This window comes from Topomyia yanbarensis, chromosome 1, assembly GCF_030247195.1.
Source record: "Topomyia yanbarensis strain Yona2022 chromosome 1, ASM3024719v1, whole genome shotgun sequence".
Taxonomy (NCBI): Eukaryota; Metazoa; Arthropoda; class Insecta; order Diptera; family Culicidae; genus Topomyia; species Topomyia yanbarensis.
Genome location: NC_080670.1, coordinates 201592749 through 201614963, shown reverse-complemented (window position 1 = coordinate 201614963; position 22215 = coordinate 201592749). Strand labels below are relative to the sequence as shown.

The following is a 22215-nucleotide window of genomic DNA, read 5'->3' as shown; positions in this document are numbered from 1 at the left end:
AACGGATCCAAATATTTACTAGCGTTCGTAGTATGCATTTTAAATGCTTCCGGAATATTGACAATACTCACGACAGAGTGAGCTCCTGACCTAGCCAGGAACGACACATTCATCTTCTCAGCTGAAAAATTAAACGTAACCATCAATCGAACAACTTTGTATCTTTCTAAAAAAAAGTGATGAATTAATTTCCCCCCGTAATATCAACATGAAAAATTATCATTTCTGTAAACTGTTGGTGGGTTCCCTGGAGTTATCTGTAAGTGCTGCTACAATAGATTAGGTATATTTCTGTTAAACAAGACGTGCATTCCGTTGGACTTCTATTACTATTAGGACAATTTGGAAGAATGAATGGGATATCGCATAAAATGTATCGCTTTACTCATTCGTCTAGTGTAGTTTCTCTCTCTTCAACTAATATCAATTATATTCTGTACAGAACAATTGTCGTCTCCGATAAATTAGTGGGTTTCATCACAATTATTTGTTATATATATAAATCTTTCCTATATAATTAACTACAATCATTCGAAACAAAATCAACCTGTTCGCGCCTGTTCCCTCTACTGTAAAGGCTACATTTTTTCCATTCACAAAAATGACTCTTCAGTAGTTCACCTCGCACGCGCGCGCAGCAAAACACAGTCAAACTGGCTAGTTTTTTTCTCTTTAAATAGTAAGGAATCGCTCCCTCCAAACAATCGAGGAAGATCTTGGTCACAAATGCCTACACATACTCAAATCATCACGTCAAACACATACTCACGCATCCGCCGGATAGTGACCAAAGTGACTTATTAACTATTCTAACGGTGTCGAATAGTTGGTTGTAGTAGTAGTAGTTATAGTAGTAGTGGTGTAGCGTGCCAGATCAATTCAAGGTGAACTAGAGGTAGCTGCCGGTCGGAATAGAGGGTTACGGCCTTTGACAGGCAGCGGATGTGCCTCAGTGTTGAAAACCCACTCGTCTAGCGGCAGTAGGGAATCATCCGAGAAAAGAAGATAGAGGTACTGCGAAAAAGGGTAAAGGAAAACATTACTCGCGTCAGATCAATCACTGATTTGTCTATTACCTTGAGCGTTTCTGCCAGGAAGAAACTTTGTTGCACGTCGTCTTTTTGTGGTTCCGTCAGGTAGACGTTCTTCAACCCGCTAAAGCCATTTGGCGTCCGACAGTGGTTTTCGAGTGCCTAAAATACCAATACCGTGAAAATCCATTTACTACGACAGAAGAGTGATCAATTACCTGCACTGCGTCCCATCCCCAGTCACGATATTTCTGATCGTGCGTCAATCTCCACATGATAAAGTAGCTCTCGAATGTCTCTGGACGTAGAATGTAATATTTCTCCCCTGTTTTCAGTGCTTTGGCTTCGACTCCGTCGTTGAAGCGGAATGCTTCCGGTCCTAATCGAGTGTACGTCCGGACGTAGCTCTCGTGGCAAGTGTTGGTAATACCTTCTCCGATTTCCATGTATTTCTCCGAGTACTGGTTCGACAGCGTCGTTGCACCGAGACCGAAAAGACCACCTGTTTGCAAGATCAACTCAATGAGTTATGTTCATACAAAAAAAACACACCCAGAACCTACCTGCAAAGCATGCCAAGTGATCCATCTTGTGTTCTAAACGTTCAAACTTCAAGTCCGACACGTACGTCAACCCACCCGGACTCGTTCTGATCATGTGCTGTATGATCGCCTGCATCGCATCGTCGTACATCTCGCGCGCTTCATTGTCCTCGTGTCCCGATTGGATCCACGCCTTCAGCAGGTACTCGTAGAAACTGTCCCCCAGGGCACCGAGCGACATGTGCTGCTGTCCCCATTTGCCCGTTTTCGGGTTCAGATAGTTCGGATACAGTCCCTTGGGTTTTTCGATTTCCCTCAGCACCGACCGGATCGCCTGAACGCGTTCCCGGTAGACGGAATCGCCCGTCACATCGCTCAGATAGGAAAATTCCAGATGCAGAGTGCCGAACTCGGACAGAATGCTGCTGCCGCCGCTGGCCCAGCCATAGTTTTTGCTGATCTGTTGTGGAGAGGCGAGGGAAAATGCAAATGGGACTATGAAATAAATGGGTTTGAAAGTGATTTAATGACGGAAAAAAGATCCGCTATGAGGGTCTGCGATAAAATATGAGTAGAAATTGATTGAGTTATTAACGTTGTACTGTCGAGGACTGCACTGTGCATGCAATTTCAACTGCCTAGATTTATCGGCAATAATAGTTATCTATTATGAATGGTAGACAAGCGATAAAAGGAGAGAATGTTTTGCCGACAGAGGACAGTCTACCTTCACTACTCAGGTTTCCTCGACGATTGTTATTCTTGACATTCTAATATGTGTGCATTCGTTTCACTAGATCATGTTAAGCTAGAAATCAGCTATGTAGTCTGTAAAAACAGACCTTCCATGTTAAGACTTGTCACCAGACAAACCAAGAGTAAATGTAAGTGACCTTGACCAGGCAACCAGGATTGCTAACTGCGAGTTTTTCACGAAGGAGTATAATGTCTACGTACCTGCAATGGCAGTTGAAATTTATGGAGTAATCGGCATTGTGTCATAATGTCATAACGTCCGCCTCCAAATTGTACGAAGAAAAAATTAAGCGTTCTCTTAAGGCCACTCATCAGTGACCACGTCTAAGCTTCTGAATCAAGATAACCCCTATGGAGGAATACTTTTGAGAATCAAAAAGTGCTATTCTCCCCTCGACACCGGGCATTTAAGTTGTCGCTTGCCAAATTAGGATCAAGGTCAAAGACCGTTGCATCGCTCCCAACATTATTCCCCCTAAAGTTTCGGTTGAGCCCCGAAAGCTTTTGACATCACGGCTATTTCTAGCAGACTTCACCGCGAGACGTCAGGAAGCTACTATGATACCCTACTACATGATCGTTTCGACAACTTCACTAGGACCAACTTGAATACGAACGAAATGTCGCGAATTTCTGCACCAACTGCATTAGACAAGTCCTTGTGCTCGACCTCGCTACAGATATATTGTACGTGGAAGGTTATCTCGGATCTCTGCAGTAGCTTATTTCCATTTCAATCTCTAGTAGTTCAAAATCGTCAAAAACAATCAATCTTTCGTGAGGCGTCATACGAAATGTTGGTTGGAAGAGCTACGCGTCCACTATATCCGAAACCATTGAATCAAACCTAGAACTTTCTCCGAAGAAAGAGTACAAATTTGTGGCTGGCTTGATTCTTGCATCGCCAATCAAGCTTGGACGAAAGAAGTACCCAGCGCGAAAACTTGCGGACGGTCTACTATCCCGTTACGAGACAGTCAATTAATTCATTTTTTGTGGGCTTTGATGTAAGTACCAATACCTTATTTAAAATTTTTGTTGTGGTATCCAGCACATAAAACAGATCGAAATAGTGAGATAAACGAAAATGATTATGCGCAAAAAATTCCCCCAGAGGCAAAATTTGAACCTGCAACCCTTGGGAGTCTGGCCCAAAACACAAAACTTTGTGCTATCCCTGGGCAATGACGTCCCAGGAAGAACACATGAATTTCACATTGGTGACAGTGATCGTACCACTGCCCCTGGAGCGACTTACCACACAACTGCCGCTGCTATGTAACATTAACAATAAGAGACAAAGAGGGCTGAACATGAAAAAGTCCTCCGCGTGCAAGGAGGCGTGGGTGTCGGATAGCACGAACATTTCCGAAAATACGCGACGTTAGAAACGCAAATTAAAAGTGTAGTACAGGTTAAAAAATGCGGTTACTGACGCCGGTTCGTCAGCGGATTAATGAAAGAAACATCGATGAAATTTTTTTTAGGATTGGGCCCGACAAATGAAACAACTCTAAAGAAAACTTGGGAGACAGCTGTATGTTCAAACTGAAGGTTTGTGCGCTCCGGCCCAAAAGACAAAAGACACGAATCAAGCACCCTTTTCGATGGTGGAGTTCTTACATGTTTTCTTATCATGTAACAATAAAGACCCAGAGCCTGGTAGAATCTGCCTGACTCCGCGACAGCGCACTTGTTGAAATCATTCAACAGGTTTCTCGCCAGTCTATCTTCTCAACTCGCCCTGGGCAGAAACTAAAAACCGCACCGCAAGGGACTACTAGCAAACAATACAAGCAATTTAACCAAAACAAGAAATTTCACCTACTGTTTGCCAATGAAGTCAAATATTTTTCAGAGATAGATTTCTTTAATTATAGTGTGTATAAACGCTCAGCATAGAATTGAATTAAATTGGAGTTGATATAGTTTTCGATTGTTGGTCATACACCTTTCCATAGTGCAACGTTTCGAAGAGATCCCTTGATCTTCAGGGTTTGAACATAAATAAATTATAGTTTTCTCATAATAAAAACATTTTGCAAATTTTCACAGCGCTACAAATATTTTCTTTGTCAAGTGGGATCTATTATTAGACTTGGTTTCCACGAGCGGCTCCGCTCTACTTTAAAAAATAGTTCCGTCATCCCAAAACTTGGACATTAATATATTACAGATTGGTAGAAGATCTTATGACGCAACTTAGAAATGGATAGAGAAATAGCAAGATAGATGCGTATGTGACAGTTGCCACAAACACGAATAAATAGAGAAAGAGAGTGAGAAAGTGAGAGACGGGGACGTGTGAGGAATGGTAAATAATGGTTAGTGCCGTGACATTATATTTATATCTTTTATGCGATCTTTTGATTCCTACATTCTAATTATAAATAGTGCAACTGGTTATTTTTGCACCATTGTCGGTATAACCAAATTCTTGCAGAAAGAGTCAAATTTTCACTAGTTTTGGTATTCAAAAATACAGTTGCGCTCGGTGATGCAACGAGGTAAATATGAATAAGGGCTTTATGAGAAATCTAATATCTCACTATTGGGTGGATTAGTCGGTGATCTGTGTGTACAAGGTTTTAAGGTTTTTTTACACGTTTTTTTTGCGCGGTTTTTTACATGGCTTTTTCACACGGTTTTCGCAATTAACATGGTCTTTCGAAAAAAGGTAAAATGCTTAGTCGAATTCTATACAATTTTTTTCCTCGGATTTCGCAAAATGTTCTAAGTTCTTTTGAGGGCAAAAGACAGACGATTTTTGATCAAGTTTTTTTGCAATTAACACGGTTTTAGCAAAAATATTCTAAGTCCTCTTAAAGGCAAACCACTTTAACGATGATTTTTAATCAAGTTTTCCATGTTCATGTCTGCAGCCATTTGGAAAATCAAGATGGCGACTTCTGGTTAAGTGGAATTCTCTAAAACGCCATCAATATTAATATTTTTAGAACAAGATTGATGAGTGGACATCAACTATCGATCAGGGCCATTTTGAAAACCAAGATGGCGACTTCCGGTTCAGTGAAATTTTCTCAAACCCCATCAATATCGGCATTTTTGCAACAGGCTTGACGAATAGACGCCAAATATCAATGTCTGAGGCCATTTGGAATACCAAGATGGCGACTTCCGGTCTAACGGAATTTTCTATAACCCAATCAATATGCAATTATGCATATGTTAAGAGTGGGCCTAATGACCGCATGATAGAGATCAATGTCTGAGGCCATTTTAAAAGCCAAGATGGCGAATTCCGGTTCAGTGGAATTCGCTAATGCGCCATAAATATGGGTATTTTTGGAACGGGATTGACGAGTAGATGTCAAATACCGATGTCTGAGGCCATTTCGAAAACCAAGATGGCCATTCGGTTTAGTATAATTTTCAATTTTGATAATTTTTGGAATAGCGTTGATAAATAAATACCGGATGTCAATTCCGGAAGTCATGTTTTAATCTAAGATGGTGGCTTCTAGTTTAGTGGACTTCTCATTCATCTTAAAAATACAACGAAGATCCGATTTTATTATTCCCCCTGATTTTGTCAGTTTTTTGGTTCGATTATGAGCCGCGCATGAAAATACGCTCGATGAGCTCTAGCATACGAACCAGCTCAAATTCGAGGAAATTCATTCATGAGCACATTTTTCCTATCTTCTACAATCAAATGACGTCAGACCTCCGGCAACTGCACGTTTGTCAATCAAGTTCCAAAACACTTCACGTTGTCTGAGTTATACAGAGTATCGCCAAGACTATAGTTGCCATTTTATATTTCAAAATGGCCTCAGGCATTGATCTTTATCAGCGCTTATTAGGCCCGCTCTTAACATATACATACTGATTGGGTTATATAAAATTCCGTTAGACTTGAAGTCGCCATCTTGGTATTCCTAATGGCCTCAGACATCCATATTTGGCGTCTATTCGTCAAGCCCGTCGCAAAAATGTTCATAGTAATGGGTTTTAGAGAATTTCACTGAACCGGAAGTCGCCATCTTGGTTTTCTAAATAGCCTCAAACATCGACTCGTCAAGCCCGTTCCAAAAATACCCGTATTGATTAGGTTTTAGAGAATTCCGCGAAGCCGAATGTCGCCATCTTGATTCTTAAAAAGATCTCAGACATATTTGGCGTCTACTCGTTAACACTGTTTCGAAAACAACCATATTTTTGAAATGCAGGCCAAAAGGAAACCTCAATATCTGACCTTTCCACTTTTCCAGAACTTCTTCTAAGGAATTAGAATAACAGTAAAAACCGTGCAAAAAAACTTGATCAAAAAAGTCTTTTGCCTTCAAAAGGACATTTTTGATAAAACTCCGAATCACCTTTTCCTAAAATCGTCTAAGTCTTTTGCATTGAATGTAACGCGGTTTTTTTTCGCGGTTTTCTGAATTATCACAGTTTTTTCACGGATTTCGCAATTAACACGGTTTTTTGCATGGTTTTTTTTTACACAGTACGTATCCCCCGTGTAAAAAATACCTTAGTGTATTTATATACCATCCAACATCTACTTCACGGCTGAACGCAACGCTAAATCCAAGGGGTAAATAGATCAATTCTGGGGAAAATTTCACTTTGAGGTGAACTTACACATTATTTTGTCTTTGAAGTGAACTTGTATATCAATATTTGAGACACAGTTCATTAATTGTTGAGTAAATTCTCAAAATGCTCATATATTCAAAATCGGTTTAGTTTTGCCCCTGAGACTAGGACTTACGTTACGGTCCCATTTTTTTTAATTAAAATTGTGTAGTGAGAAAAAGATATCTCTACAGCTTGTTAGAAAGGTATGTACGTTGCTTTGCTTGAAAGTTATTCGCTTAAAACATGTAGTGTTTTGGAAAAATCATTTGCCTACCCACCGTGTAAACAGTATAGTGTGATGAGTGTACATCAGAAGAAAGCCTTGCAGATGATCATTTCAATTGACTTTAAATAAACCTGCGAAAGAAATACGATTCGTGGGGTAGAGCAGTTACTAAAGGGGGAAAATGGCTCTTAGCTTACTGGAAGTCTCCCTATTATAATTCCACCACGTAAGCAGCGCAGTTCTGATAAAATTTAATAAGCTAGATGAGGCAGAAAGCTTCATTAGGAAGAAAAACATGCAACACTTTGTCGAACGTTAGAATAAAGATTCCCATACATAATGACAATGAGTCAATCGAAGTCCGGCTGCACGACCTGGCATCGTGTACCACCGAACAAGTCAGTAAATGCAACATATCAAAATACAGAGAAGTAGCATCGTTACGAATGCTATTTGGAGAAACTTCTTCCCCGGTATTTCCCACGAGCTTCGTATGGTGAGAATGAGGCAGACAAAGCCTATTCTTTTTTACGTGACCATCACAGGTAAACTTGACGATAATGTCCTTAATCAGATAACGCTGTGCACATACCCAGGTCAGGAACATACGTGCGAGTTTTGCCACTAAGCTGGCACACTACACAAAACCCTGTGCTAAGAGTAAAATTCATCAATTGCAATAAAAGCTAACGCGCTGCCATCAATATCTCCTAATAGTCAAGAAAATAATTTTTAAAACCTTATATATACATGTATGTAGAAAATATATAAAAGACCCACGGCTCAGTAAAGGAAAATTGCTTCACCCTATTTGGCTGACTGTTAATGTTATACGCTCTTCTTGGCGGTTGGAAAATGGAATGAAGCGTTCAATATCAATTTGTATGATCTGGAGGAACCACGAACTTTAGTATAATCGACAATAGGTAGCGATCAAATTCGTAACCGGAGGAAGTGATAAATGAATGCATTAAAATATTATATTTGGTGTTAACTGTAGAATTAAAGGTTAAATTGTTGGAAAAGGCAGATATATGTGCATAAGGTGTAATAAAAAAGCAAGATTTCTATGAATTCTGAGATGATTGTAACCTAGTATGGACGCTTTTTGAGGGAAGAAAGTACGTCTTGTCATTTCCTCGCCCTTTCCGATCAGATATCTATTATTTATTCCAATAATAAGATGAGTGTTAAGTGCATACACTAATGAGCTGATGATAAGCTCTATGATTTAAAATTGTTTAACTATGCTCTCGATGTATGGTGCCTACTAGAGACTACGTGTAGAGAAACTGACTGATTAAAGAGAAGTTAAAATACGACGCTTACTAACCTTATAGAACAGATTGACAAAAAAGATTTCTACATGACTGATAACCCGCTCGAGCAATGTTTTGGGCTGGGTTATTACACAAAATTGTCAATTACCACATACACATATACAAATATACAAATAGACGCATAGCAATAGGGGATTTTAGCACACATCATTGTACAATATTTGTATACACAATCGCATTGTCACAGTCCGGAAGGAATTCGTAGGTGGAAGAGAAGAGATTATTGATAGTTGATTTATCCACCGTATTAGTTGAGAATGAAAAATCGTGAGCTTAGGAAAAGCCAAAAGACTACGTTCTATGATCAGGGTGACACTGCTTTCTAAGAGGAACATGAGTAGCGGACATGCATGTTGAAGTTATTGATTCACTATTTAGGTGCGCTATTGAAACAAGTCAAACATATCCAGGGAATGAGAATTGTTTGACCTGGAATGGGATTCTTACAGATTTCTAAAATTTTGTGCCGCACAACAGATAGGGACCCTAACTAATCACTCAAATCATTAGTTCCACACAAGTTACAATCACCTCGAATCCCATCCCATTTTCTAGAATGATTCGCTACGGAAGGTTGTAAAAACGAAATTTCTGACAAACACCAACTCACCCCACTGTTAACGTTGACCAGCGCGTACGGGATCCCCGTCGGGGTCTGGAACGCCGGAAGCAGCTTATCCGCGACGTATTTAGCCTTCTCCAGGAACAACCGATCGCCGGTAAATGCGTAACAGGTCAGAAATCCACCGACAAACCGGATGTTCGTTTCGAACACCGACAGATCGATTCCGACCCCGTCCAGGGTGAACTTTCGCTCGACCCAGTCGCGTCCCTCGTCGAACTCCTTGTGCAGTCCCATCAGGTACAGGGTATCCAGACCGTCCACGATGGTCGCCCCGAGATCGAAGGCTCCGAAGATGCTGCCCGAGTGGCCCCGTTTGCTGATCGGCTTCAGTTCGTTCTTACCCCACGCGTACAGTTTGTAGCTGTCCCAGGCGTGCATCATCATCTGTTGGGGGTGGGGGAAAAGAAGAAAATGAATTAATTAGTACAGAACAAGTGATTTGCATGCGTTATATGGTTTCATAATTACACAAGATCTATTCAATTGGATCAAAAAATTAATAATAATACTTAATAACAGACGTTTTTCGAGGAACTTCTGGAATCGGTTAACGAAAGAAACCAGATCAGTTGCGTACAATACAAATGACTTACCAACTACGCTATATCCGCCCCCATATGTAATTTAAATACCCGTAAATGTAAACACTCTGTATCGCTGTACCAGAACAATACTTATTTGGAGACGGATAATATGCGACACGGGGGCATTTCCGAAGAAAAATGGGTGTATGAGAGAATTTCGCAAACTAATTCGGTCGGAGCATAATGCTTATTTTTGAATGCGGCAACCAACGCGCGGACAGTTTTCACACGTTGCAACTATGATGGAAAATGTTAAATATACGTTCTGATGAGATGTCAACTATGTAACTGTTGGACCAACCGTCACAATAAAATCTATTTTATCAACTATTTCAGACGTAGTGACTATGGACGGCATGCTGGAACGCTCGTACGACCAAATTCGAATTAATACTGGACTGGTTTGACCGTTGTATCCGATGAAGCAGAGTTGTCGTAAAATTCACATCAAGCTCCTGCCCCGTTTTTTACCAATTTTCTTCTTAAGGGGATTCACCATTTACGATTTTTTATTTTAAGCTACACAAGTTTTGGCATATAAATTGTATTTTGAAGACAAGAAATTAATTGATTTTATTGATGTTGAAACTGCTGCCGAGTAAGGCTTTCATAAAACTATTGGTTCGATTTCAATAAAAAAATAATTAAATTAAATTTAAATTATTCACTAACTATAACCATAGTTTAGGGTACGATTAAGAGCCGCTTTAACTCTACGTGCACATCAGATATAGACTGCAATAAAGCAATTGATGAGATGCTACACGCTAAACGACAATAAAACATTCTCCACAGCCCGCCGACTCGCAGCTCAGAACTGGCACACGAGCCGGTTCTAGAAAACACACAGCTTTCGCTCGGCTAAACCAAGAACACGAACACGAGCGTATTCTTCTTGCCTCGAGCTCATATTGTCCGCAAAGCTTATAAGTTGACTAGCACACATTATTGCTTCAAGCGACTCGCGCTAACTTCGACGCAATACAGCTCGCGAGCCTCGTTAGCACAGAGTAGCTCGCGTGGTTCGCTAGGACATCACTGCCTTCTGGACTGCACCCCTAAAATGTGCAGATGGCATCATATTGAAATGGAAAGCAAAACTTCCTCGTAAAAACCAGTGTCCGACACTGGGACTGCGAGATGTTTGTGTACATGGTTTTCTCTAATTCGATCCCAGCACAGACACGTAGGAATCTGTCGTTGATATGTGCATAGCGTATCCTGAGTTGTATTGGTTCGATCAGGTAGGACGGAATAGATCGGTTCAACAGCATTTCCACCCCAATAATACCGTTGGAAATATGTACCTGGGAAGTAGTGTCCTCCAAAACGGTTTCTACTTTCTCGTTTCGCCACGTGAATTTTTCAACTGATGTGTCTCTTATACGCGATGTCGAAACATGTAGTCGTACAACAGTCCATATACAACTTCTTTCCAATGCTGTTACATACAAGGACTTAAAATGAACAAATATGCTCGTCGTCGAAGCCTAAGAATACTTCCAAGACTGTGTAGTATAAAAATACTATCACAATAAGACATGTGTTTTTATGCTATTTCGCTGGATAGACGTTGTGATATGCAGCTATCTGTGCACTCATATCCATCGCGCACTCATCACTTAATTAGAATTAGAATTCAGCCTAATGAGCAAAGTGCAACGTATTGGTGTGCTACCCGAACCATGTATCGATGTTCGATCCTATCAGTATTCAACACTTCTGTACTCACGGGCCAAAAGCCGTTTGCTTGTGAACCCAAGTTGTTTTCCTATTACGATTCAATTTCTTGTGCTGGTCAAGTCGACTGCCATATACTGATGAAACTAAGTCGAAACGCTACTTCTAACTTACTGTAACATTAAGTTATATTTTTATCTTCACTGGACACTACATCCTAGCTTGACGTCGCCTGATAAATTTTTGACAAGCAATAGTTCGAAGATTGTGAGAAAAAGTTTACTTGAAGGACTAAATAGCGGAAACAAACAAATAAGTTATACTACTTCCCGTTTTGTAATTCACTATAACTCGAGAATAAGGGCCGATATCTTCACCCTCGTTTAACGCTTAAGCCAGGTTTAAACGTACTGGTAAACCTGATTTAAAATTCAAGCGAGGGTGAAGAAATCGGTCCTAAGTCAATTTATTTATTTAATTATTTAGCGACATGTACTAATAATAAGCGTTAACCTATAACGTGTATTTAACCCTTATCTGAAGAACCACTAACCCATTGTAACCATTTAATACCCGAATCTGCATATACTCAAGAGGCAGGAAAAACGTGTTAGATGTAACTCTTTGCTCCGACATTATTACACCTGAATTGGCAGCCTTAACTATCGGATCATCAATGCATCATATTTGATCATTTGAATGTCTCGCTAAATATCGTCACATATTGAAATCCCCAATCTCCATACTGGGACCTCTTCGACGGGGCTTGGCGACTTGATTTCATGGGTATTTTCCGACGATTGAATCTCCAAGTGGGTTGGAGTCGTGGATTAACCTAACTCACACATAGTATCAGGATTAGCGTGACGGGAAATAATTGTAAAATCCATTCCCAATGCATAAAATGTTGTCTATAACAATGAAAAAGCTTATCCGGAAGTCGCTACCTTGAGACAAATGGAGAGTAATGGAGACAAATATCGACTTCCATTATCTACTTGCAACCCTGTTCAGAAAATATCCATATTGAGAGGGTTATAGCATTTTTTTAACCGTAAGTTGCTATCTTGAATTTAAAAATAGTGTCAACTGTCAATTTACGTCGTCTGCTTGTCAACCCCATTCCGAAAATACCCATAGTTTGCTTAACCTTCCGGCAGTCGCGCTAGTGCATTGAGTGCACGCTGCTCTGAAAATCTTACGAAATTGTTTTAGCGCACCAACGGTTGCTTGTTCAGTGGGCCATTTGCGCGACTTCCGGAAGGTTAAGGGAAGTGTCTGGTGTGAACTGCTCAAACCGAAAGTAATTTTGTTTTACGATTTTGAAGGCAAGACAAGCATGGACCTCGTGTGTAATATGAAGATTTATTTATACATTCATGTACAAAAGTATTCAGTTACGCAGAGCCACACATACGAGCGTTCCAAGAGTAGACGTCCAACCATTTCCACGACAAGGAGCACCACGGCGGACATGATAAGTATTGAAAAAATTGTCTGAAACAGAAAATTCAGTAAGATTTATAAAGCTTAACTTGTAGTTCCTCGATGACCCAAAAATAAAATAGAAAAAAGTTTGAATTCAGGAAAATGGCATAATAAAAACCGAAAAATAACATATTTAAAAGTAAATTTCTCTCACTTTTCTTCAAAATAATGTGGAGAAAAAAAATTTATAAGGGCGTTTGAATTGTGGGTTACCCTCTTTTTGGACGGTAGTTACCCCCCCCCCCCCCCCCCGAATTACGAAAATGCTCGTTAAATGAAAAATAGTACATGTACTGATCTTATTTTTTCTGGACAACATGGGTCAATGAACTACCAATAAAATAATGTATGTTTACAATAAAAAATGTTAATTTCGAAATGCTTAAGTTTGCTGTAAAAAATGCAAAATGTAAGTTACCCCGTTTTGGATGCCAGCCACTCAATTGTGGTTATTGCTTCAACGTCATATTCGGATGAACTTATATCGGGGAGAACGGAAACTTGTCCGAAAATTCAATTGTTTCAATAACCTTGAATGATCTTAAAAATCGCTTATCTCACTTGTCTTGAAAATGACTGCTATAGCGGAGGATCGGAAAAAAGAAGAAAAAGAAAATGACTGCTGCAGTTGGGAAATACCAACAGCTATTAAGAGGTTCGAAACCATCTAATCAGTAACTAGCAACAATTTGGGGCACGGTTAGACGTCAAATCCAAACTGTACTAGTTGACTAGTTGGCGAATTGGCACCGAAATTTTTTTAGAACGGAACGTCAGAATTTCACACATTTTGTCACACTTAACAGTACTCCTACTGCCCTGTTTATCTCGAATAGTGTAATTATTTACTAAGAAAGTGTCGTACACGCTGGATTCACGTAAATCTGTCGTCAATCTTTTTGGGCGACTCAGTATAAAAAAAACCTCTTTCAATATTGTGAAGGATTTGTCGTGACGGCAAAAAGCCGGAAAACAATAATAAGCGGTTACTCATCAAAACTAAGTGCCAGAACAAAATAAGCGCTGTCAAGTACCAAAAAACAAGTTTGGACAAGCAACACGGAATTGGCACGAAAGTTGGGTAGCTCAACTGTCCACTATATTTTAAAGAAAAACAACGTAATTTATAAATTCAAGCGAGCGCCACAAAATACATCGAAACAACTCGAAAAAATGCCAATTTGCTGCCGTACACTGCACCGTAAACACTTTGCGGGCGAAAGATTCATCATTTCAGATTTTGAATCTGACTTTATATTTTCGCACCAAAAATTAAGTCGAAACGATGGGCATTACACTAACAACATTGATGCAACACCAGATGATGCTAAATACGCTAGCAAAACGAAATTCGAGCCGAATTGGTTGGTGTGGGAAGCTATTTTTGAGAATGTTTTTTCCGTGCCTCTCATCCGTCCATGCATATGTTTATATCAGTATTTGCTTGCCGAAATTGAAGTAATTCATGAAAATATATCAAACTCGCGAGGAAATCATGTTTTGGCAGAATCTTTCAAGCTGTCATTATGCGAAAAAAAATTAACGAATTAACTGAATAGACAACAATGTTTGTGCCGGAAAGGGACAATACAGCAAACGCGCCACAAGCAATCCAAATGGAGCATTTTTGAACTAAGGTGTCCGACAAGAGCTGGGGAGGCTCCGAACGAGCAGCAATTGATTTCTCGAATAAAGCGAAGTTTAAAACAAGTAGACATCATCACCGATCAAAATCCAATTCGAGATGTTTATTCGCATACTGCGAAGAAGTTTTTAATATATTTTTTAGTTCTGTTTGTGCACGGAATTTTGAGAACAGGGTTGGCAAAACTTAATTATCGTGCAACAAGAGGCCAAACTATGTCGCCATTCACCTCTGATACAGAACTCCTATTCCTAACGTCCCCGCGGTGCCAACTGGGTCGGGTTCTATTCGGTACAGTTAATGGTTATTTTGGGCAGCTCAAAATTATTTCTTGGTTTTCTTTTGTAGGTTCGGTTTGTAAACAACCCTCGATTAATATTTTTTTTCTCTGATGCTAGTTTTTCTTCCGTAAAAATATTTGAAAAAGGAAATTTCAATTGAGGCATTTTCTCGTTGTTTACCATGACGGTTTCAGTAATATCAATAAGGCCAGATCAATAACGAAATAGCAACCAAGAGTGGTCGCACGAGCTGAGCATAAAGTAGAAACAACACTCTCATTATAAAAAAAAAAGCAAACACTTCTTCGGCTGTCCGGAGTTCATGCCGCGCGATAAAAATTTTCGGAAATCGATCGCGAACGACTTCCGTTATAAAATAATAAGATAATGAGATCATCTTGTGGTCCTACTACCCAATTCTAAAACGACTATGGATATCAGACAAGCGCGCAGTTTTAGCAATACTCCCAAGCAGAGTTAAAAAAAATCGAAGCTCTTTTTTGACGACTGAAAATGAACCTGACACCACTCGCAGTGATTAGAAAAAATATTCAATCAAATATCCATCCTTATTCATTCAGTTGAATATCGTACAATATATTCATTTCACTGATTATCTAGGAAAATGTTTTCAAATGCAGATAAAGCATATGAAACAACAATCATCATCGCTTACATTATGCCAGGGCCTACTTTGATGCGTTTGATTCGTTGCTGCACGGTCGCTTCGTGTAATAATCGGAGACGAATGAAAATCTGCATGGATGAATGGGCGGTTTGTTCGTTTGACGTTTTCAGCTGCGTCACTGAATATTGAAAATGAATGCGGCTGAATATGATCAATTTTCATTCAATGAATTTGAATATTTTTAACTCTGCTCCCAAGACCGGCTGTTTGGAGTTCAATTTGCTGTACTGCCGTTATAAGCGTCCCATGTTCTATGGGATTCCCTATATGCACGGGACAATTATGCGTAGAACGGCAGTGTAGCTTAGGGAAAAAGTGAATCACTCTTGATGGCTGGCTGTCCAGAGTTTAAACACTAGAAAAACATAACTAAATATCTTTTGCATTGAGTATACGTGTTCTCGGAGACTAACCATTCCACCGCATAAAACATATTCATTTCGTGGTCGCATTGCCTGCTTGTGGTGAATCCTAGACCTAGACTTGTCCTTCAATACAACTCCGTAATAACTATGGAAGTGTCGATGAGTCGGGGGCCTTCTTTTAGTAGATGTTGCATCAACATTTCCCATCCTATCCTAAGTATCGGTGAAGATGATCGTGGCCGGAAATGACGATTCTCATGCTATTGGTTTACTAAACTCAAAAGAGATGAAGGTCATTGCCGATCATTTATCTCACAAGCAATATGCGTTAAACTACCTATAGGTTACATGATAATCGTTAGTATGCAATCTACGAATATCACTGTGCTTCGCAACGCAACACAACGAAAATCGTGCACGGAATTCCGGAAAGATGTTTTTCGTAAAATGATCTTGAAAGTTTTTAGAAGGAAAATATCAAATTAAAGGAAACTGACACGCATGAGATGTTTGTCAACTATACCGTAAAATTTCGCAAGAATATTTTTAGATAATAATTCAAACGATTGAAGCAAAATAAAAAATCTATTTTTAAGTTCAATAAATGTTCAGAACAACAGAAGGACGGACACGGCAATATCTACAATCAACTGCCACTAATTAAATTTGATATTTTGTGCTTGGTTCCAGAAACCTCACCAATATATCGTCAAGATTTGGAATATTGTGTATTCTAAAGTTTCTATCACTTGTTTACTTAACGTGATTTTCTCGTGCCTTACAGACATTCAAATATATTTCCAAATTTTAATTCGGATTTTATAAACGTGTACAATTCAATCAAAGTAATATTTTGCATATTACGTAGTTTTCCGTGGCGAAGCAATAAACTGAAATTCATATAGGGAGTCTGAGAACATCCTGGAAATTCTAGATTTTTTAGAAATGCTTCGGAAACTTGTGCATGTGATATCATGTATGATTTACAGTGTTAATCAAAAATAATAATAATGTTACAGGTAACATAAGTCAATGCTCTGATCACCGAATTTCACCTGTGTTAATCATCCAGTTATTTATCTATTGTTAAGTTTCATCCCAGCGTCGATTCGGAACATTGATGATTTATGAATTTACCTGACCTTCGAAGGCTGTTGCCTTAACGTGTCACTACTAACGGCAAAATTAGAAAGGGTTTTGAAAAGGTACTAAATATAATATGAAAAAGCCGAAGTGAACGATGAAAGCAAAAGTGTCGATAGCTTAGACACGAAACTAAAACCGAATAGATTCCATTCGATTTTTGAGACAAATTATACCTGTCTATAAACGGCGAACAAGTTGCTGGTGGAAGACTTGACGCTGTAGCGAAATTACAAAACTATCAGATTAAATCACACGGCCGTTACCCATGATTTCGTGTGCAAGACAAAACATTGGGAGCCGGTTACGGCCGGTTTAGGTTTTCCAAAGACACTGCAAAAGACCTTCAGATCACAGTCACTAATTTGTCATTTGGCCTTTCAATACACAATTTCCGGCGGAGTTCTCTTGACAAATTATCAACAGCAACAAACAATTTACTTTCGAAATGTTACCAAACAATAGCCTCGCAAAAATAAAGAACTACCGTTTGCTGCTTTTTCAAACCATGGCATAAATTTGCATATAACCATGACGCAGGAAAATTCACCCTACCATAACTGCCGAAATGCTCACCTTGACGCATTCAAACGCCACAAAATCGTCGCGGCATTCGGTATCGTTTTCATTGCCACAGAGGAAAAAAAGTGGTGCACCGACCTGTATAAATGCAAAGTCAGGCAAATTTTGTTCGTCGATTGCTGAAAAATGCTGCCGTTGTAAGGTTATACCGAACTCTTATTAACCGGATATGTTAGTCCGGAAATGGCCAGTGAATACCGTCGGGGAACATTTAGATATTCTGTTCACTATCTGGCTCAAATGGTAGCTTTGATGGACAGCACACTGTATTGGAGTGAGAGAGAGAACTCATTCGCACAATAGCGTCGCTATTGAAGAAATTCAAACGTCACAACAAATTGGGACACGATGCGCTTCTGAACAAATCGGATCCACTCAGCCTTACAAGCCGCTCACGAACCATGAATCAAAACATACCTCAAACAATCAACTTAACCGTACAACCGTCTCAGCGAAAAGCGTTTCCTAGTTTGTTTGTTTTTTTTCCCTTTCAGTTTTCACATTCGAGAGAACAAAAATTTGTGCCGACTCACTCCACAGGTTGGAGCAGTCACCCGTTCCGCTCTATTGATCCATTATTATTGCTAACACGCTAGGCACACACTGAATACCTATGCAGGCCACGCATGGGCGACGATTTAATTTGAACCCGGGTGACGACGGTGAAGGCCTCTAACCAATAGGAACCCCGCACCACCAACCAACAGCGAAGTGCATAGTGAAGCGAAAACAAAAGCTTGGCTTGGCCATGATCGCGTTCCTCGCCACGGCCGTGTCATTCGACATCGGTGATCTAAGATCTAAAAAGTTGACATACCTCTCTAACTTTTTCCCGCTTCTCATAATCGACCCCAGCAGCCGTTCGATCCTCGACCCTCAGCCAGCCGGAAGCGTTGAAATACCTCGGAACGTAGCTAGCATTCCGAAAGAATGCACTCCTCTGAAGATCCTCCTCATCCGGATAGTAGATATCTTCGTCCACTTCCAACCCCGACCGTCGACTAAAACTGTAGAACGGTCCAGCCGAACTCTTCACCCCCGTCGGAGGTCTAACCATGTACTCATCCCCGTTCAGGATCGAGTTGTCGTCTACACTCGCGGCATACCGATTAAACTTGGTAAAATCATCGTATGTCCGGTATCGATCCACGGTGTTATCCTCCCCGTTTTGCCTGTGCACGACCAGCGTCACACCGGTTATTGCCACCACGAAAAGTGCTGTCGCGACCCCGCTCAAGGCCGGAGCCATCACGATCGCGATCACCTGTTTCTTCCTTGTTGATATATGTGTCACTCACTCACTCACTTACACGCTTATTTACACACTGCTCACTACCACCACACCACCTGTACCTATGTGGTTTATTGGTGGTTTTTGCCGGTACCGTACCGATGGTACCGAACAACACTGCTGGTCGTCAATTCACATTCACGCGTTGATTCACCTTTTTTTTCGACGTCGTCTGGAGGTTTCAATTCTAATTGGTTGCCGGCGCTAATGGTCTACGATGATGTCTGAGGGTTAGAGTTAAATTTTGGTTTAACTTCCGCTCTCGGTTGCCTGAAGGTACATTGTGACGTCAACTGACCAATCGTTAACGGGTTTGGAGTTACGTAATATGTAAGCAATTGCGATTTGTCCGACTGTGGATCAGGTAAAGTATAGCTGAATCAAATAATTAGGGGGTTGTGTGTACAAGAACCGAACGAGTGTTGACATTGAAACCGCAGCTATTCTATCGCGCGATAAATGATTGTACCCTTTGAAGCTAATTATGCCTCTCGGGGACACCTAATAATAAACAAGTTAACGACATAATTTGAGCTAACTTGATCAAGACCTTGAATCAGCGATATTATGCAAAGCGATTCATCACAAATTTAATAGTAGTTTCCAAACTGGAGATTTCGTTTAATACATCATAAACAAGCAATACAAGTATTAATAAATATTGTCGGATTTGATGTTTCGAATTCATCTCGTCAGTAGCTAGCATTAACTTGGGGTCAATTTGACGCTAACTCAAAACTAGTACCAAATTGGCATCAGTTAGACACAAATCCCAAACAGTCACTCAACTTGTTTAAATGCCTAAAACAACTGTCTGGTCCTGAGTGATATCCCGGGCAGTAAGCTCAGAAGCACTGATTTGCTGACAATAAAGTGAAAAAAACGAACTCTGTGCTTACTTCCCGAGACATCACTCGGGAACAGTTAGTTGATTTGGGCGTACACACAAGTTGTGTGACTGTTTGGATTAAGCCTCTAACTGGCCTCAAGTTGGTGCTTGTTACTGACGAGATGAGTTTTTCCTTAAATTTTGCATAATAAATATTGTATTTAAAAAATGATATCATGCAATAACGGTCATTTTGTCCTGATCTTGATTTTGATAGTTTCTATTCTGGGCAAAAAAAACTAGTTTAGTGTGCTGAAGCCGAATTTGTTTCACAGAAAGGAGAAAGAAAACAATAAAAAATGGCGTTTTCCGTTTGTCTCGGGTACGTCAGGATCGGTTATTATGAGTATTTGACGAATTTTTATATTATCATTTGAAAAAATAGCTACCCAGTGAGGTTGAAAATTAAGCAAAAAAAGAAAGAGTTGATTAGGGTGATATTTATGGCGAACATTCAGTGCTAAATTGAATGGCATAATAAGCTTTTGTGTGCAAGGTTGCGTTCTCAAGTTAGACACTTTTAAAGTAAAGAATACTAAAATAGATGTTCAAAAACAGTTTTTTACGACCACTTCGAAATCGTCTACTGTTGAGGTTTAAAATCTTCGAAGAAGTTTGATAACATAAACAGCACATTTTTTTCTAAATTTTGGTTAATATAGTCTCTTACAGTAACTATGGGGAATTTACTCTTCAAAAAAAAAAATACGATGACTTCGTGTCTTCAGTAAAGTTGTTGAGAATTATATTAGAAACAATTTTTTGGAAGATATGAATGCTCTATGTATGCAGCATGTCGATATATAGTACAATATTTATGAATTTTTATTAGTTCCAAATTTCTGCAATATAACTTTGTTATTGTAAGCTCTAGAGGCTCATTAATGGTATAAAAATGGATATTTCATTGTTCCAAAGAACTGCAAAAGCCCAAACAAATGTAAGAGTTGTCATAAATATTAATATTAGAACAACTTGTTTCATAGGGTTTGTTTGCGAAAAGCCTAATATATCTCGGTACCTCATAGAGTATTCATGTATTGTATTGCTTATTTGGGGCTTTAACCTCGATGGGTTATTCGTCTTTAGAGCATTCATGCCTTCAACAAAGTTGTTTCTAATAGCATTCTCAACAACTTTGCTGAAGACACCAAGACCTTAAGTAATATTTTTGACAAACTGGTTCTCCATAATTAGGGAGATTAATCACCCAAGCTATTTTCCAAGAGATGTGCTGTATTACATTTTAAAATTTATTCGAAGACACTAATCCGACGGTTTCGAAATTATGTGTTTTGACTGCAATAAATTGTTTTCCATAGTTTATTTCAGTATTCTTGACTTCAGAAGGGCATAATCAAAATACTTTCTGATGGTATCCAACGAAGAAAAACAGACTAAATGATGAGTCAAACGAAAGCAATCATGTGAAAAAAGTTCCCCCCAGAGGCAGCATTCGAACCTACAACCTTTGAGACTCCGAACCATTGCACAAATTCTAGTGCTATCCCTGGGCTATGATGCTATCCCAGGAAGAACACATGATTATCGCATTGCACAGTGGTCCGAATTCACAGTTTAGGAAGACAAGAATGTTTGTGGCTAAACCTTACATATTATAACTACGATGTCTTTAGGACAAATCTTGAGCGTTTTTTTCAAAAAGACATCTGCAATGAGTGACTCTCTTTGTTTACTTTTTCTTTCGATTTGTATGGCGTCACTATAGCACTTTTCACTTATTTTACAGTAAAGATCGAAAGACGGTGGTTTTGAATAGCATATTATGCAAATAGTTAAGGGATAAATGTTAAAGCGACCGAATTATTAACAGAAGAAAAAGTAAACAAAGAAAGTCACTCATTGTAGATATGTCGTTTTGCATAAAAGGTCTAGAAATAATCAGTTTCGAAAAGGCCATCTCCAGATGTAGATGGTATTAGGGTGCCTCTTAATGTTAGGGTGTTTCAAAAATTATTTTCTGAATATGAGGAGATAGAATATTGCAGACTTCAGCAACATTGCAGAGGAAATTGTACCAAGAAGCTTTACAGAACACGCCATAGTAGTATTTCCAATTAAATTAAATTAAATTAAATCGAGTTTGAAAATTGTGATTTTACTACTGACATGTGCCTCATGTAGAGTCAAAAATTCTTAAATGGGCCACTCAAATTAGGTGATATCGCAATTTGGATGAAAGATCCATTTTTTTGGTAGTATGCAGCATTGCAAAACCAAATCCAGATGGGTTCTACAAAAAAAATTATTTAATTTTTTTTGAGCTGCGTACAAGGCAATCGATTTACCAACTACGCTATGCCCGTCCCCACATTTAATTTAGAATAATACAGTTACAGATTTATTTCATTTTTTTTATAAACAATTGTTCAAAAAATATAAATTTTCAGGATCGGAAATCGGTCAAACAATTCTCCACTCGCTTTGACGGTA

General features: G+C 39.3%; 1 protein-coding gene across 16 annotated transcripts in view; it reads right to left on the bottom strand.

Annotated features, from left to right (window-relative positions):
* Nucleotides 1-394: 394 nt before the first annotated feature.
* LOC131688163 (mannosyl-oligosaccharide alpha-1,2-mannosidase IA) overlaps nucleotides 395-22215 on the bottom strand; it is a 66567-nt gene continuing 44746 nt past the window's right edge. For 11 of the 16 annotated variants that reach the window (XM_058972344.1, XM_058972357.1, XM_058972333.1 and 8 more), the window contains exons 3-8: nucleotides 9111-9509; nucleotides 8494-8559; nucleotides 1595-2033; nucleotides 1250-1533; nucleotides 1077-1193; nucleotides 395-1014 (exon numbers count right to left, since the gene is read on the bottom strand). In XM_058972344.1, the coding sequence (XP_058828327.1) occupies nucleotides 880-1014; nucleotides 1077-1193; nucleotides 1250-1533; nucleotides 1595-2033; nucleotides 8494-8559; nucleotides 9111-9509 (1440 nt within the window). In that variant the 3' untranslated portion in view covers nucleotides 395-879. Of the gene's footprint in view, nucleotides 1015-1076; nucleotides 1194-1249; nucleotides 1534-1594; nucleotides 2034-8493; nucleotides 8560-9110; nucleotides 9510-18398; nucleotides 19181-22215 lie in introns of those variants that run through there. The other 5 variants (XM_058972403.1, XM_058972408.1, XM_058972396.1 and 2 more) reach the window with 3 other exon arrangements.